Source organism: Ostrinia furnacalis, unplaced genomic scaffold (genome assembly GCF_004193835.3).
Source record: "Ostrinia furnacalis isolate ACB-3 unplaced genomic scaffold, ASM419383v2 OfSCF7582, whole genome shotgun sequence".
NCBI classification, from domain to species: Eukaryota; Metazoa; Arthropoda; class Insecta; order Lepidoptera; family Crambidae; genus Ostrinia; species Ostrinia furnacalis.
The window spans coordinates 329,803-349,782 of record NW_021137821.1 but is presented as its reverse complement, the minus strand read 5'-3'; the positions used below and the strand labels follow the sequence as shown (position 1 = coordinate 349,782).

The 19,980-nt window shown below is 36.4% G+C and overlaps 1 protein-coding gene across 1 annotated transcript in view; it reads right to left on the bottom strand.

Moving 5' to 3' along the window:
* The window catches only part of LOC114365316 (nephrin-like), a 174,845-nt gene that overhangs the window by 56,752 nt on the left and 98,113 nt on the right, over positions 1-19,980 (bottom strand). The window contains exon 4 of the mRNA XM_028321847.1: positions 2,770-2,928. Within this exon, the coding sequence (XP_028177648.1) occupies positions 2,770-2,928 (159 nt within the window). The remainder of the gene's footprint in view (positions 1-2,769; positions 2,929-19,980) is intronic.

Here is a 19,980-nt window from a genome sequence, read left to right as displayed (position 1 = left end):
GCTAGGATTCTGTCTATATTTAATGAAAGTTCGAGTAAAGCCAAGCATTGCATTGGAATGTATTTATTTGTGTGTATGTATAACTAGCAGCCTCACGTGGCTTCGTACGCGTGGATCCCGTTTTACCCCCTGCATGCCTACGTCATAACATCTACCTGCATGCCAAATTTCAACCCGATCTGTCCAGTGGTTTGGGCTGTGCGTTGATAGATCACTATGTCAGTTAGTCAGTCAGTCACCTTTGAGTTATATATTTAGATAAAAGTTCGAGTAAAGCAAGCAATGTTATGTATTTGTATGCTTAATGTGTTGTTGGTTTATTTTACTTTCAACGATATTAGCAAGGTTATCTTAAACTTAAAACAAAGTTTCAAACCAGAAAGTGTATTACATAACAACAAAGTTTAAGATATTAATGCCCGTTTTCACCATCAATCCCTAATTTTTAAGTGACCACTATAGTAACAAATAACAGGAACTTTGTTTTCATAGGGGTCACTTAAAAATTAAGGATTGATGGTGAAAACGGGCATAAGTGTTAGATAGGACGATTTTCGCGGAAGTACATTTGCTTGTTTTGGCTTTAGGACAATTTGTGACAAAACCTACTTACATAAAATTTGATAATTTGTCATGTAAAGTGACTAAGGTTTTTGATGAGAAATAAATGATTTTAAATTTAAACATTTTAAATCCATCCAGTCCATCTTACTAAAGACACCAAATTGTCGTTCTTTAATTATGTGTAATAATTGTGTGATTTACTAACATAGTTTCTAAGACCTTCGCAGCTTTGTTACTAACACTTTTATGGGCTATGCCTGATTAAATAACTTTTTTATCATTTATTTATTTAATCATGCTAATATTAAAGCTTCCCGACCTGGACAGCATGGAATGTAATTTGAAAATTACTGTCAATCACAAATAATATGGCTTCACAATGATTGTTTATTCTCTATGGAACAACGACGCATTATCGGTTTCTGCGAAATAATAATGTTCGTTCGTTCGTTCGTTTCAGCCGAAAGACGTCCACTGCTGGACAAAGGCCTCCCCCAAGGATTTCCACAAAGACCGGTCCTGCGCCGCTTGCATCCAGGTACTTCCCGCGACCTTTACCAGATACAGAAATAATAATGTGTGTAAATATAATGGGTTTTCGAAATTCTGACTAAAACTGATTCTACTAATTTCATTATGTGCTAGTTCTGCTATCAGTTATCTACTTCACTAAAATATACACAAGTATTTTCTATCATGCTTAAGGATGAATTTTCAATCGTCAGATATCTTTTGATTGAATAATCATAATAATATCATAACGTACATGAACCTTGTCATTTTGACATATTTCCCATACTAAAACGGTCAATGTACCAAACTTATTCTTCAGTAAAGTTACCTATCAGACGATTGAAAAATCAGCCCTTAGATGCGTTATTTTTACTTTCTCAGTTACTTCATATTATTATTATGATATGTTTTAAAGTGTATTTTTTATTCTCGTACGAATCCAAATCAAAATCACTACCAAAAATTTCCAATTCCATAATCCTCACTCCCAAAAAATCATCCTACAACTTCATCGTTTTAAAACCTTTCAAAAACACTGCTCATCCAACAGTAAAGTACCCGCGAATTCTCCAAACTCCCAATATCCGTGCAAATTAAAAAGTTGGGTATTAAAATTGAATTTTTCATTACATTACCCAGTGACACGGAAACTGAATTCCTAGAAATAGTTATTAAGCCAGGATGAATCGAGGATTAATCTTCGATGTACGATTCATTGCCCGCAGTTATCGTTAAAAGTCGATAACGGTATCGATAGCGATTGCAGCACTATTTTTGTTTGTTTCGGAAACGTTTTATAGGTGTGCAAGATTTATGCGGTTGTTTTAGGTTTTTTTGCGATTAGAATGAACAAAAACTGCAATGGTAAAATTCGGCTCCCTTTCATATTTTGATTCAGTGGTTATGATCTAAAATTGACTTCCAGCTATAATAGTAAATGCTTCAAAAATATTTTCTTTCATCATAATATTACGTATTTTATGAATTATATTTTAAATATTTTGAAAACAAAAAAGCTAACGTTTACTTGGATGGAATTTCACAGGTTAGGATGCGCTCCAAAACCGTATTGAAAAATTTAGACAAATGTATGGGCTTATCAAGCAAAATCGATAAAATGCCTTGTGAAAGTTTATCGTATCGTTCATCCTAGACTTATAGCTATGAACTCTCAAGGATTTGCCACAATGGATGCGTTCTGCGGTCTACAGTCAGGCTAAAGTGATCGCAGACCGCAGCATACGGTTTATTGACTTGTCACGAGGCAGATTGTCTTGCCCGGACCGCCGAGCCATCACCCTTACGGTCAATTTTGGCCATACATGATGCGACTGACATAGCCCAACGGATTAGCTAGCTGAAGTGGCAATAGGCAGGGCACATAGTAAGCAGAGCTGACGGCCAATGGGGCATCAAGGTTCTGGATTCGAGTGGAGGCCTCGTACCGGAAAGCGCAGCGTAGGACGTCCACCCACAAGGTGGACCGACAACCTCATAAGCAGGAAGGCGCTGGATGCAGGCCACCACCAACCGGCAATTGTTGAAATCATTGGGGGAGGCTTATGTTCAGCAGTGGACGTCCTGTGGCTGAAATGATGATGATGATGCAGACTGCGTTCATTTTGACCTGACCGCAGACCGCAGAGGTGGCAAATCCTTCATAGGCTAAAAGGATAATAATAAAATCCTTACCTTTATCACCCTTCAGCTCCACGTTGCCTCTGTACCATATGATCTTGGCAGCCGGCTTGGCGTTCTTCACCAGGCACTCCAGGGCCACATCCTCCCCCTCTTTGACCTCCAGCTTGGAGTTGTGGGGGTGGTTGGAGATCTCGACGGCGTTGGGCGGTGCTGTGGACAAAGATATTGGAGATTAGAGATTGGTCTGGTAAAAAGCAGCAAAGGAAGATGGTCAATAATGAGATTTTTCTATTTATGTAAAGACTAGAGGCCGCCCGCGACTTCGTACGCGTGGGCCTCGTTTTAGCACCGTTAGATATATATTGATACCATGTTGATAGATTTTCACGGCTTCCCCCGCATGAAATTTACGAACGTCAAAAACAGTAGTTTGTCCAGCGCTGTAGATTTTAACCAATGACGATAGATGGCGCTTTTTAGACACCTTTTATTTATTTATTCAAATTTATTTGTCACATAATATCGTCATAAAGTATAGCCTATATGTTAATCTGGGTTATAAACAATAACACTGTAAAGTTTCAACAAAATCCGTTCAGAAGTTTTTGCGTGAAAGAGTAACAAACATCCAGACATCATGACATCCAGACATCCAAACTTTCGCATTTTTAATATTTGTAAGATATTGGAGATTAGAGATTGGTCTGGTAAAAAGTAGCAAAGGAAGAAGGTCAATAATGAGACTTTCTATTATTGTTCGTTTGTGAAATATTGTCGGAGTTTTGTTTTGTTTTGTTTTTACATTATTTCCTTTTATAATATTGAATTTGGGGCGTATTCTAGTCTTAGAAATTAGAAACAAATTGGCTTACAATAAGCTAGTATAGGTTTTGTTTCTCATCTGATAAAAATATCTTCACACCTACCATTGCGAAATATTTTAAAATCAATGCAGGATCCTTTAAAATGACACTCAATGCTCAATTAAAAGTAGTTAAATTCGATCCTGTTAGAGACTACAGAAGCTTGAACGTAATCTTGAGGCTAGATTCATACTTAAGACCTAATATGATATCAGAACCACAAAATCAAGACCAATCGCATTTACCATCTCTGAAATTTTGAATTCAAGTGTTACCTCGTTTGGTGATACTTAAAGATTTTTTTACTTAAAGCACAGAATAAGTAATAGTACAGGTACAGAAGGATTACTCCGCAAGACGATTTAAATAAATGCGAGTCTTGCTACGACGCGATACAGTGGAATTCAGCTCGCACAGCACTACGTACCTACAATTTTATTCACCTACAAGTTTTGTCTCTTTCTATCGCGTGCCTCTGAACTCTTCTTACGCTGTTAGGGTTGCTGTCTAGTACCTAGTGTCTAGTAAAAAAATATTTAATCTACTTATTTGTAATGAGGTACGTATGTAGGTAAGTACGCATTCATTATGGAAAACCTTGGGAGAGGCCTTTGTCCAGCAGTGGGCGTCATTTTTGGCTGAAACGAACGAACGCATTCTGAGCAGTAGTCATGGTAGGTTAGGTTCCTATACTATCCTAAGAATTATTGATTACCTACATGGCCAACATACCTTTCAGCATCTTTGGGAAGTGAAAAAAAAGATAAATCCGGTAGATTTCTTTTCGAATTTAAACACCCGAACACCGCACAATAATATTTCTTTCTCTTTATGTCCATTTTTAAATAATACTTCGATCATAGAATTAGGTACTACAACGCACGCCAGCGTCCTGACGGGCGCGCGCGTGACACTCGACTGATATAATACCCGCCGGCGGGGCGCTTCGCTGTAGGTAATTATCGGATGTACCGCGCGGAGTGAGCCAGGCCTGCTTAAAGTAGGCACTAACAATTTACCAACAAATTCACCCTAGAAGTCATTGGAAATAGTGTTGCAAAAGCTCTCAGTGAAAACTCCCCGGGAAGTAACAAAAAACTTCACTTATTCAGATTGGTCCGCGGAAACCAACCAATAGCATTGAATTGTAATGGAGGGAGACTGAGTGGGTTTGGTGTCCATGCATAACAAGGCAGGTATTTGACCACAATTGCACCTGGTGTTAAGTGAGATGCAGTCTAGTATGGTGCATATCTGCCCTGTAAATGCCTATTCACTCTCGCCTTGAAAAGGCCTGGATTATATATAATGTTCGGGAAAGAAAACAGCAGGCAGCGAATACTGTCCGCATTATAAAAGAGTTATCGAAACTCTTCGTGTGAGCTGGTGGAATACTCTCCTACATAAATAAATAATTAACTAAAATGTTGTTCCCACTACTAATGATTTTAAAAAATAATTATATGAGACTCAATTTAGAGATTTGGGAGGACCTATCTACTATCTACATAATTTAAAGAAGAAAAATAATTTGTTTTTATCTTACTGAATTTCAATTGTTGGGACAAAATTATACTGTGAGGTTACTAAGTACCTCTTCATTACCACCATTTGAAACAATTTACCTCTAAATTTTTCCAGGGCATTAATTATTCGAATAATCTGACGTTTTTAGGCTAATATTGAATTTATGATATTTAATTCTATAACTGAATTCTAAAGCTCGAAAAATGCCGTATTTGAGGCAAACATTATATTCCCATGAATTTTCCTGAACTGCTGACATTTTGTGAAGTCAATTATAAACTTTCCCTGGCGATTACATTTCATGGGGTTTTAATTTGAGGGTGTTTTTCTTTATTCGAAATCAATTTGGTTGGATTACATTTTATTTTATTTCTCGTTGATTTAAGATCTTTATAGTTATTGCCTGTGTTTTTGTAAGGAATTTGACAGATTTTTGACATTTGTTAATGTTAAAGTAAGATGGTGTAACTCAGCCTTAGTGAATGTTGTTATTATAACAATGTATTTTTGTTATTAAAACTATAGTAGTTAGCTGAACAGAAGTGCGTGAACTTGAACCTAATGTCTTCTAGAAATAGAGTTAACTATTGTGCAAAAGGTTTTTTAATAAAAAAAAAAAGATTATTTATTTCAACAATCTCTTAAACACAACACAGGCCTCACCCTAAAAGTAATAGTAATAAAACTAAAACGCCCCATTACATACACAGGCCTGCATATTAATCTCATAAAACGCGGCCGAGCGCGAAAACAGTGTAAGTACAAAAAAAACACAAAAAGCCCTTTTGAATTTTTGCTACGTTTTTCGCCACTCTCATTTGGAATCAAAGCACTCATTCCGGCCTTTCAGTGGGAGTTGTCAATATATCGCGTTGTGTTTGTGAGGCCGGTACGCAGAACCATGTAAGCGCGGTTTTCGGATTTTAATATTAATACGGGTGACACCTTTTTGTGTCGTTTGAATTCTGTTTAATCAATTCCCCGCCTTTTAGTCATATAATATTAAAATGTTACGAAAATCATTACCATACGACCTACATTTTTACAGGTTTGAATTTTTATTTTATAATGCTTTCATTATACATTCTGAAATACTAGGTACAAATCTATTTTTAATCTAATATTATTTTGCATAAAACAGTATAGGTATTTATCCTCTCTTTCTTACTCATAACATTTTCAATTAATGAAAACTAGAACTACCCGTTATTATTGTAGCTATATCCTAACTTAATTAAATTCCGCGTCATTTCAATTTCAACTTTACACCATTACATGAAGGTGCACTCTCGCTTGTCAGCCTCAGTATTTAGGAGCGAATTTTCTGCGAATCCTCCGGACACAACGACACTCGTGTCACATCACGTTAGTTGCTTGAAGTGGCGCTTTGGACTCGAAAATTGAATTTGGCTAGAAATTATTATGGTGCAGTATTAGCATTGTCTATGTAAAGACATAGACAATGACGTACTAGAATAATGTTCAATTTGTGTAATCAGTAAGTATGTACATCAGATTAACATTATAGCAACCAATTAATATGTTAGTTTGTTGTTTGATGTGCTTGTCGTCAGTAATACGGGTGACACCTTTATCATACCATAGAAAAATAGAGCAAAATAACAGTATTTAGTGTCAAAAATTAGCAAATAGATACAACTCATCAACGTCACACCAAAATCACGGTAAAGCGACAAAAATACTAGGAAACGAACAAACCGGACTTACCCTCCGGTTGTTTGCACACCGCCTGTGGACCGAGGTCCCGTATTGTATAGCTTGATTGCAGAGGCTGTGCTCTGTTTATTAGTTCTGTGCGGGTAGGTTTTAAATGTGACGTTTATTTTCTCCCCCTTTACTCATTTATGGATGCTGTCGTCAATAAATGTCAGCAGAGGAAGACAATAAAAAACGAATATATCTTTGTTTGAACTGATCACTTTGATATGCTTGTTAAGGGCATATGAAAACCAGTTTTGTGAAAAATATTAGCTCCAAAGTAAAGTATCTAACTGTTCAAAAATCTTAAATTTAGTTTTATTGGGTTTTCAGGAGAAGCGTCAGGCAATATTTGAGTTTCAATTTACAACAATTTGTCACTGAATAATTACTTACTAAATTGCTTTTTAGAGGCTAAAATACAACATTTGATATCAATTTATTTGATACATTCGTCCTAAATTGAATTCAGGATGTTCGTGGAATTTACTGCTGCATGAATTCTATTAGTTTAATATCATGTTAACGTTATAACACTATAATAAAATATAAATAGTCATCATTATTAAAAGTGATTTATATGAAACACAAATTACTGATTTTATTAGATTAAAATTAGTTATGCCCAATGCCCATGGTCGTAACAGGATCAACTATTTAATTAAAAAAATCTCATGTAACTACATCTCTACAATGTAACTGATGATGAAAGAAACAATGTGTACTATGGCAATTAAAAAGAGATTCACATTTTTTTTCAATATTTAGCATGTCTAATACTGATTTTATAAGAGCAACAATAGATTTCTAAAAAAAAATCCTGTATATTTAAAGCCACAGAGTATGCAGAGAGCAAAGATTCCATGTTCTGTATTTTAGGCGAATTTTTAATTATTAAAATAGTTTTTTTTTTGCAAAAATACCTTCGTAAAAACTATCAAAGATGTTCCCAAATACCCCACGTCTCCCCTTAAGCGGAAATAAAAACTTGCTAAGAGCCAGACCACGTTTTAATTAGGCTGCCTTATCTCGTTTCGACAGCCTTGGGGGGTGGGGGGAAAGTTGAAAAAGTCAATAATTACCTTTTCTCACGGTCAGAAGTGGCTTTCACCACTTCGCAAATAGGGTGAGGTTTTGTTAGGAAAGAATGGCGGGGGAGGGAGGGAGAAAAAAAAAATTAAGGAAGGTATTGAAGAATTTTCTGTAAAAAAGTAAGTAGTTGTCTCTAAGACTTTAAGTAGTCGTATAATTTTCCTTAGCTGATTGAATAGTAGGGGCTTTTAAAGATGCCTATTTAAATAGTGTTTTGAACGTTAAACATATTTTTTTGTAATGTGTAAATCTTGTTTGACGATGACAAATAAAAAAAGTATTTGCTTATCTTCAAATTAGTTTTACAGCTATCTTGTTTTCGACTGTGACTGAGATTGAAGTTTTTTTTTTTAACATTTTGAGCACAATTTTTTAGAATAGTTTTGTTAAAAAATATATTAAAATCGCTTCAGCCTATAACAGTGTTCGTTCTGTAACACGCTAGCGCCTCTTCTAATTGCATTACCAAGCCGTACATTTCTATCGACTTTGGAGACCCCTTTTTGTTTTTTCCGCTTTTTGGGGTTCAAAAGGCCAGAAACTATTGGTAGTGACTTGTATTTTTGTTCAGAATATACAATTAGATTCACTGGTAATGTTTTTCTTACTTCACGTAGCAATACCATTTAAAAAAAAGACTTTAGCTGTTGCCGCTATAACCAGTTAAAGCCTGGAAGTATTCTAAGCATTAATATCTAATACTACCCCGAAAGACAAAATCTTATTTCCCAAATTCTTTATTTTTTTATAAAGTAAAAAAAACTGAAGTTTAAAAAATATGTTATTTAAACCAATGTAATTCTTCATAAAAATTCTAACACAGCGTTCACAAGAATCACTTACATTACACTGCCAAAAAACTATTTTATTTTACGTTTATATACGGAACCTGAATCCCCACGTATATTTGTTCCCGCTTTTTTCTATTACACAGAACTTTCGGAACAGCCATTCGTACGGAATAAGTAATCCAGCAAATGGATATCTTGAATGGGCCTTTAACTTGCTAGTTGTTAGCAATAGCACTAATGAACCGAGTAAGGATTTGCTAAATAGCCTACTTTCACCTGAAAAAGAGTTTTGTTGAGTATAAAAAGGTTAGGTGTAGTTATTCAAGACATAAAAGAGGTGGAACAAAAATGGGAAAATTGCACTTATGATGTTTTGCCACGAAGCCTCGTTATTTTTTATTGTTGAAGCGAAGACGCAGATGCGACACATTTTGCTACCAATTTTTGTATATTATTGTTATCTGTTAACCTAAATATTTTCAAGGGTAATGACAGTTCTTGCTTTTCACTAAAATAGGTACATATAACATTGTTACATAATGTGAAATTAAACAACTATATTACTTGGTACTTACTGATATTATTAATTTGATTGTAAGTCTTGGATCTTTTTAATGAAATGCTGAAAAAATACAGTAAAATATCATGGTTACTGAAATCACTGCTGATTTGGTTGATCACTATTAGGTATAAACCACGATTTCCTTCCTGTAGTTGAGTCATTATCTATATCTTAGTGCCAAACAAATATAACTTAAAGGGACGCCAGAGATCTAAAGGTTTTTAGTACAAAAAAATAAACCTAGTTCATTTTAAACTTGCAACGGTACAAACCAACAAGTTTTTAATGTTTTTAGTACCAGAAAACTATGCTTGGAGTTGAACACAGTCGTTTCGGGTCCATCGCAAATCATCCTAAGTCCAAATGCGTAAAGTTTCGAGGCAGGTTGGTGTTGGGGAATCCAGCTGATTTAATATTGTGTAGTTTAGTTGTTTTTGTGTAAAAAAATCATTGTGAAACAAGAAAAAAGTTTAAAACACAAGAGAGAGGTGTAGCTTGTATATTATTAATTTTTTATGTCAATGTGAAATTGTGAACTTCGTCAGTTATAATATAACGCGTGATAAACCAACAGTAGGGAGCTAGATTGTAAGCTAACTACGTCAGATTACAATCTGACGGAATTCACAATTTTACGGTGACATGGATGGACGTCCGTTACTTCATAATAAAAAACCTATTTGTTCCAATTTACAATCCAGCAGTGGATGGTATTTGGCTGAAACGGTGACGACAATACAATGTAACTTGCTTTTAAAAAGCTCTTGTACGTGTCCTAGAATTACTTTCACCCTACCCTACCACTGTTTCGGGACAATATGTGTCAGTGCTGAAAAGAAGCAGCGCAAGAAACTCAGTCACTATTGTCAGCCTCTTTTTCAAGGGCTTACAAAATCTATCTTTGTACAAAAAGTAGTCAAAATTACTATCAATATAGCCTTTCGATAGTCCAAACTCCCAAAGAGATAAGTTATACGTAACCAGAGTAATGAAAACCGGCCGAATGTTGTCAACCTCTGGCCGCAACAAAGCGGCGCTTCCCACCTTTGTTCCCCGCCAGGGGAGCGTAACCGTCGGTCGCTGGACAGCAATATCCTGTTACCTGGATCTCAAGTTATAGGAGCGGGCGTCTTGAAAACAAGATGGCCGAAAAAGTTAATTGAAAGATGGCCAAGATTTTAGTTTTGTCGAAGTGGATAACTGTGTGACTGCGTAAAAGATGACATTTAGGCCGAGTTGCACCACATAACTTTGACCGTAACTATAACGATAACCGGTCTGTTTTGTATGGAGTTTGACAGACTTTTGACGTTTGTCAAAGTTAAAGTAAGATGGTGCAACCCAGTCTTGTATAACAGATTGTCAGCGGCCCTAGTGGTTACTTTCAAAGACTATAATCGTTTTTTTAAGAACTTGCTAATAGGTGTGTTTGGCGTAAACTCATAGTAAAGCTATTGGTTGGAAAAAAGCGTGTTTCTGGGCGTTTCTTTAGGGAGATTTATTTCTTTTTTATGCACACAGACTTACTTACAACAGATACAATGACATGGAATTAGTATCTATGTCATAAATTGGAACTTTAATAATATTATGATGAAATTATGTGTATACTCTACTCAGTATTTCAGGAGGTAGAGTTGGACTATCTCGAGTTTGAAGAATCTAGTAAGAAAACGTTTCTTTAAACGTGCTAAATTTTGTATCTGGCATGGGTCGGTGTATTATTACATTGCACACTGAAAACCAGCGCAGCGTCGTGGCCTTCCTCACCGTGGGCCACGGCATATGCTGAGTGGGCATTGCGATGTGCATCGCTGTGCGACAGGGTGACACTGCTCAGTTTACTTATACTACTATACTACCTACTAAGACCATTGTATGTTTTATGAGTTAGGTACCTCTGTCTTGTTTGCTTTTTTTTATTTACCTCTTTTGTCTTTTGTGATGTCCATTGCAATAAATGTTTCTTTCTTTCTTTCTACATAATATTATACCCAGGTATATGACGTCACAGCTCACAATTGTCATGATATTTTAACCGCTGCCGCCTATCCCTTATGACCCATGAAATAGAATCTCATTTCGCCAGTAAGTAAATTTGTTGTCCTAACACTCGTTATACGAAGATTTCGGGCCAGTTAATTGACTGTACTCACAATGGAAATGGCGACAGAAAGCCCTAAGGACCCTTTCTTCCCGTAATGCAGGATCCCGCAAATCTAAATATATATAACTCAAAGATGACTGACTGACATAGTGATCTATCAACGCACAGCCCAAACCACTGGACGGATCGGGATGAAATTTGGCATGCAGGTAGATGTTATGACGTAGGCATCCGCTTAGAAAGGATTTTACGAAACTCCACCCCTAAGCTATATTTGGGACGTGTATAAGCGCCCTGGAAAGGCTAGGCCCTTTAGGTACAGAATAAAAGATTTGATTTGTGTGGACGTTATTTGGCACTAGAATCTTTAATTTTTCAAAATGCTTTTTTTAAGTAAAAACGTTGTATAATAATGGATGGAATAGAATGGGGTTTCTAATTTTCTATTTGATTTAAAGCAATGCTCCTATGTTCTTCTGATTAATTTCGTTGCGGGTCCAATGACAGTTTAACTTTTCCCAGGGACAAACTTGACCTTAACTGGTTAGGTTTTTTATTGGCGGTCAAGCTGTAGATCCTGGCTACACAGGAGTTGCAGTGGTGTGAAAGAGAGGTGGGAATAGTCCTGTTATTTGATTTTAAGCAGTACTACCGTCTCTTTCTACATTAGGTTAATGTAGTATCGTGACCGGCATAAGTTTAATACAAGTTAAACTACAGTAACTGCTTTAGATTACATTGTATTGGCAACTTGAGGTAACTGTACTTGTATTGGTCCAATAGCGGTTTTAGTGTAACTTTAGTTCACGTAACTCGGCAGTTTGAGATGGTCTTAGACCTAGATAATGATAGGAATTATGGTTAGATTTTGCTTAGACTATTCGAAACGGTACTGTTAGATTTAGGGATTTTCCTACCCTTTTAAGCGTTCCATTACAATTAAAATAGACTATTAATTGTAGTTCAATGCGACTCTTTTTAAACCAGTAGGCACTGTTATGCATTTTTATTATGTTGGAAAATTCGATTGACTCAGATGGGAACAGAACTTGATAAGCAACTGCTCTGACCAATGAGCTAGGGAGACATTGGGTAACTCAATTGTTCTTTTATGTGGGTATCAGCTGTGACTCAGCGTTGCTTCATCAATGCTCATAGGTGGTGGGTTCAATTCCTAACTGCTGGGATGATGATGATGATGACTTAATAATTAAAAAAATCTCAATAAAATAATACCTAATGCAAATAACAATAGAGTTTAAACTGTAGGAAGTCTACTACTTGAGAGGATGAGCCTAGTACCTAAAATATACTTTTTCCCATTAAAGTTTATTAAAAGTTTTCGCGGTTTTTCAGAGTTATCCGTTGCTTGGAATATGAAGGACGCAAAGAGGAGACCCTACCCTATTTCATTGGATTTTATTACAAGCATTTATATGTACCTATCTACTTTGTGTAATCATATAGCAAATCCTTAGGTACTTTGCATAATACAAATCTTACATCAAATCGAACTCAGCTCAGATTATACGTTCGCAGAATCGACAAAACCGAATCCATTGCGGCGTTCATCCTTTATCTGCCTAAACAACCCCGAAAAGCTCCGAAAGGGAACATATTACAGAAAACCGTTTTATTTATTCAGTGAAATATCCACCAGTCATCTTCCCTCGATTAATAACGGGGATGTATATCAAAGAACTTACGGAGGAAGTTTTAAACCTAACAAAAACGCTTACAAACAAAATGATAACGGACCTTTGAGTGATTTATTGGGTTTTTTAAGGAAAATTGTCGCGGCCTCTTGAATTTGGGACAATAAATTAGCGTTCCGTGGGCACGGTGTCATTGGATACACATTTTAAAAAGAAAAAATTAAAGTGAGAAGGTTTTTAAGGAAAATTTTGCTTAAGTAGTTATTTTGTCATGATTTCTATGATCCAGCTAGCTTTTTCTCGCGGCTTTGTCTAAGTAAATGTCAGTCTGCTATAGCCTATGTTACTTAAGAATAATGTAGCATTCTAATAGTGAAAGAATCTTTGAAATCGATCCAGTAGTTTTTGAGTTTATTCGTAACAAACATACAAAATTATAAATTTTCTCCATATTTCCTTCTTTATACGTAGCTAGTGAACCTTCTGTATCCATACTCTATTATAATTCAGGGGAAATTTAAGAGAGCATTTCCTGAATTGATCTATTCGCCTTTGTGAAGGAATTTCGAAAAGCTTTTAAAAGTGGTCGCCTTTAAGTTGATGGAGCTTTCAAAGCTGAGTTGATTTTCAGTCGAAAAGACACGATTGGATTAGCTGTTTATTAGTATTATTAAATCACAGTTGACAGCTAATGTAAGCCCACAGTTGGGCAAAGCTCACTCAAAATGGCTAGGGAACCTGATCATCACAATGAATCACGTTATTCTTAGTTGTCAAGCACCATGCCGTCCTATTTATAAATTGCTATTTTATTTTAAAACTAAACTTTGTACGCAAAATAATTGCTTGAATAGAAAAGGAACTCTACCTTTTTGGAGACAGCGTATACAATTGTGTAACATTTGTTTTTTTTTATAACAGTTTAGCTCATTTCTTCTCAATCTAACCTCAAAATTTTCAGACGTAGTAGAAGCCATTTTGTTCGTTCGTTCGTTCGTTTCAGCCAAATGACGTCCACTGCTGAACGAAGCCTCCCCCAAGGATTTCCACAAAGACTGGTCCTGCACCGCCTGCATCCAGGCACTTCCCGCGACCCTCACCAAATCGTCGGTCTATCTAGTGCGGGGGCCTGCCCACACTACGTCTCCGGCCTGTAGTCCCTATTCGACAGCATGAATCAATAATTTCAGGGAGAAATTCTCTGAAAGAACACTTGATTCTGGCCATACAATTTCAATTTCATTCGCCTGTAAATTCCTATATTTAGTTCCTTTGAAATTGATAAATAATCACCCAATTGAGCTGTCGAAATAGGAACATTATAAGCCTTTATTTCTAAACAAAATCTCTCAGAATCCCTTTTTGACAGCTCATTTATATCAATATTGATTGCTAGTTCCAATCAGCCTATTTATGAACTAATTACGAATAACAGACAAAATTACAAATTAATTTGGACCTAATTAGGTATTTGTAAATAGCAATTTCGTATAATTAACAGTATTCCGATACCTCGATGTTTGGTACAAACCACAACTAGGTTTGAAAACATTGGGCAAACGAAATTTGATATTAATTGTAATTATTACAATTTGGTGTGGTTTCGGAGTTAAATTGTGTCGAATGATTAGTAATTTACTAATAGGTTGATCAAATAATATACATTAGTTTGAACTTAAATAGGCAGAGAATGGAAGGGACATCAGCTAAATCGAATCAATGGTTTTTATCCACAACGAGGAAGCTCTTGGCCTGTATGTCACCTGATGGTAAGTGATGATCAGGCCGAAGGTGGAAGCGAGCTTCACCCGGAATCCTCAACCACGGTGGAACTGGCTATCTTACCTCTAACTGCCGGAACACAATAATGCTGTTAACATTGTTGTTATGGCGACAGACTTAGGTAAGATGGTGGTAGCTAGTCAGGCAGACTTAGAACAAGCCCTACCACCAACCAAGCATTGTTTGTGAATACTGGCGTATGTTTTGCAATAAGTATTTAATAATTCAATCGTACGTTGCAAGTCTACAAACTAAGAACTAAATCCAAAGCCAAAACCAATTTTACAACAGAACAAATAAACCCAAGCAAGGCATAACAAGAAATAAGTCCGCGCTAAAAATGTCCCATGCTTTTTCCCATTTTTATTTGCACGATACACATCTCAACTTGGCTCGAGCACTGCCGACCCAACAATGCTCTCAATGAGATCTGTATCAGTGATTTCCGGTACTTGTATTGCTATAGCAAAATAAATAAGAGCGTTTTGTTTTTGAGAGCGAACTCGAAGGACCTTGTTTAAAGTTTTTATTTGGCATTTCTTTCTTTTTAACCCCCGACGTAAAAAAAGGGGTGTTATTGATATTTAGACGAAACTTGGTATTGCACAAATTACGAAGTCGCGTTAAGCCCTCATCATCATCATCATCATCATCATCATTTCAGCCACAGGACGTCCACTGCTGAACATAGGCCAATGACTTCCACATCGCACGGTTGGTAGCGGCCTGCATCCAGCGCCTTCCTGCTACCTTTATCAGGTCGTCGGTCCACCTTGTGGGTGGACATCCCACGCTCTCATACTAAGCTAAAATTGGTAGTGTTACGAGTGAGTTCATCACAATAATGCACGGTGGGCACGGAGTTGACGTTCAAAGCTAAAATTTAGATTCCTTACATCAAGGTCTATTTTGCGTAGTTTAGGAGATAAGAGTTTTAATTTTGTGATTTATCCTTAACTATCCCTTAAGGTTGGTTTTTATTTTTTTTCTCACTCTGGAAGCTTCTCTAGCGTAAGTAAGTAAAAACAAACTACAAGTGCTCGCCTCCCCCAATGATTCCCACATCGCCCGGTTGGTAGCAGCCTGCATTCAGCGCTTTCCTGCCACCTTTATGGGGTCGTCTGTCCACCTTGTGTGTCTACATTCAGTTTCAATATTGGACCTTTCGAGTAGTTTAATGTTAATATTTATACCAATCCCAGGAACTATGACTTCGATTCAATATTATCGAGTCTAAAGCCAACTGCAGTATTCGAATGAGACGTTGATTGATATACAACCCAAATTAATCGAATGCCCAATCGATTTTCGCCCTTAACGTCACATCCCTAGCTGTTCTTATCTACTTTTTTCCTTCACACTTCCCGAGTCAACACTGAGGCGGTGTGATTAATGAACGAAGTGAACTGGGGGTAGTAATAGAAAAGCTATTGTTTTCACACTAAAAAGTATTTTATAGGTCTTGCGCTTAACTTAATCAGTGCCTGAGACACAATACAGTTTACTGGATCCTAAAACTGGACCGTCATGTGAACACAATTTTTAAACAAAGTCTGTGTTTCAAATTCCAAATCCGAACGGATCGGTTTTATGCGGGACACTGCAAACGGGATGTTCATGTGAACGTTAACTTTAAAACACGTGTACTAATAAACGGGATCCTGCTAAAAACGGGATGTCTCCGTAGGAACAAGCCCTAACATGACCTATAATATACCTTCTAGCCAATTCTACCCAAAAATTATCAAAAAACCGACCAAAATTTCATTTGGCGTCCGCAAAACATAAAACAGCGTGTTCGCCGTTTGATCCTATTCTAACTAGAACGTCATTGGGTATACAATGGAAACGCGTTCTGTGCCAAGTTTAACGATACGGTACAACTTGGCCGGCTCTTGGCAGTATTGTTTAATTTTAATTTTTTTAGTTTTATTGCTCGGAGCTTGGCGCGGCCGCCATCGATTTTTCACGGTCTGTGCGTTTTGCGTGAGTTTAGGGTTAGTATGCGTATGATTACTGAAATATGTTTAAAAGAATTTAGAATGGTTTTTGACTATTTTTGGTTATTCGTCGTTTCAGCCAAATGACGTCCACTGCTGGACAAAGGTCTCCCCCAAGGTTTTCCATAATGAACGGTCCTGCGCTGCCCGCATCCAGGCTCTTCCCGCGACCTTTACTAGATCGTCGGTCCACCTAGTAGGAGGCCTGCCCATGCTACGTCTTCCAGCCCGTGGTCGCCACTCGAGAAGTTTCCTGCCCCAACGGCCATCGTCTCTACGAGCTATGTGCCCCGCCCGTACCTATATTTTTGGTTATTAAATATTGGTTACTGTCTTCTATAAATCGCTTATAATATTAACATTATTTTATTAGTATGCAGACGCTTTTCAGGGCACATACAAATCCCAATATAGCTTGCCTAACCACCACTTCGGGACAACTTAACATCAGGTGCGATTGTGGTCAAATACCTGCCTTGTTATGCATAAAAAAAAAAAACTTGTTGCTAAGAAGAAGTGGCAGAAAAACGTCAGTCACTTCAGTCAGCAGGCAGATTTAGAGCTGTTTCAATGACAGAACTTTGTAGACTGAGATTCCCTCAATCATAACATGTCTATCAAGGTCAGGTGGACCGACGACACCATAAAGGTAGCAGGAAGGCGCTGGACGCAGGCCGCTACCAACCGGGCAACATGGAAAGCATTGGGGGAGGCCTATGTTCAGCAGTGGACGTCCTATGGCTGAGATGATGATGATGATGATGATAACATGTCTGATGTAAAAACTGAGGCGAGAAACACAAACTTTATAGAAGTAGCCATATGGATCTGTCATGGTTCGATCAAACCAAAGGCTTGATGTGCTTCCGAAGCATGGGATCAAATTTCACAGATAATCAGGATGACTCAAGCATTGACATAATCAAACTGAGAACAATGACGCAAAGTGACATTAATTAGTTGATTTCTGTCCCAGCTAGGAATCGAACCCAACATATTCTACAGATTGAGTTACTACTAGACAATGGCGTTATTGACCTAACAAAGATTGATTAAACTTTAACATTAAAGTATTAGAAAGAAGAAATCGAAATAACGCTTTTAGGTATAGACAAAGTAACAAAAAATATTGGTTTAAATTTAAGAACATTAAAGTATGATTAGCAAAACGTGTATTACAAAACCGAATAAACTCGCGATCAGTGTCATTTAATACTTGATTAAGTCTATGAACTCGTAATGAAATATCAATTTACCAATCCCGACGCCCGCACAATTTATTATTTGCAGAAAACGGCCGAAATATTTTACCCATCTCAAAATTCAATTAAAATTTTAAATATCTCCATTGCTCATATCGTAAAACACACCACTTTTATTACGTCACATAGAGCTTTAAATAAATCCTTAAAATTAATTAATGGACGTATTATTGCTGACAGGTCGTTAAATCATTTTGATGCTGGATTTTATTCTGCTTTTATTCTATTACCACTAGCTGACCCATCGAACCCTGTACCGCCTCGGCTTTGTTCATCAGAAATACTGTAAGTTTACTGGTGAAACAAAAACAAATTTTCAAATCCGTTCTGTAGTTACCTCTTTATAATATTACGAGTAGCGTAGATTGATTCTATCTTCTCTTGGTTTATATTTACCATTAATCATAGATTATGGTAGTCTTGTTTAAATAGAGCATTATTGTAAAAGAAAAGCTTAAAAGATGCTTCTTTTCAATGTTCTCAGTAATCTTATCTGAGTGTTGTCATCTAGTCAAGATATCCACAAATTGCAAAAAGAAACACCATAATACCATCTGACTGTTCTCATATTGATGGAATAAAAAGTATTTCCTCGAGGTTTTTTCCCTAAAACGGTGGACGTCTCAGATTTTCCCCTGGGAACAAGAACGCTCGTTAGTCTGGAGATTTTTTCCGTATGTTTTTCCTTATTTCTATGAAATTAATGTGAGATTGACAACATACATGTCAGCACTTTACCAATAAGCGTATGATGTAATGTGTGTACAACTCGACAACCTCTTTTTATACGTAGAAAAAATATTACACATTTATACACTTCTGTAAATAAAGTAAATTATATTTACAGATCTGTACAAACGTATTTTGCAGTACATTGAACCTTAATGAAAACTCTTGGAACTAAACAATGAAATCTAAGCTCATAAAATGACAATATTATGTTAACATTGTCTGTTTGTAACAAAATCGACAACTGGAGTTGAATTGGAAATCGATAAAAGGTACAGAATAAATCGTTAGGATACCTACATTTTACCTTACCTAATAATTTATGTGAAAGACAGAACTTGCCTAATAATTTATGTGAAAGACAGAATTTCACACCGGCGACACCGCGGGTACAAGTACAAGGAATACAAGAATTTTCTATATTGCGGAAAATTATAAATCAAAACTAATTTAACGTAAACGAACTTAACTGTATTTGTAAGGTCGATCAAAAAATTATGCAATCAAAATCAAAATTTCAAATCAATTGATTTCTCCCCGATTTAACCACTAAATATTTCATTTCACTGTGAAACATTTTACAAAGAATAAACTTCCCCTTTGGCCAAACTTTATCAATTTGGAGCTAAATCAATTTTTCCATCGCCAACAATGTTTGCTATGCCCCAGGCTATTGTATACTAACTTCATAGATACCCTAGGAACATACGTTATTTCAAAAAGTTTGCCGCTAGATGTGGCAACCCCAGCTGTAGGTTTCCATTTGAAAACTGATCAAAAAGTTTTTGTTTTTATATTAATCTAAAGTTGTCAGAAAACAAACGACGATTTATAAGAAAAACAAAAAAATAACATGAACAGTTTGAAAAAATAATATTATGATGAGGGCTGAAGGTCAAGAGCATGTTCTCAAAATAATTTCTATAAAGAGCCTTTGATAAGCCTCTTCATCGTTATAAATTCATTGGAATAAATATTTTTTATTAATAGAACGTTATGAGACAGAACACTTTTATTTAGAATTCCATTAGTGCCAGAAGCCAGCGAAAAAACTTTTTGGCATTTAAAATTTAAAAGGTACCTCAGGGTACATTTGTGGGTCCAGGTTTCCATATCCGTTTGCTTTTGGATATACGAGATTAAATTTTGAATTCTTTTATATTTCACTTTTAA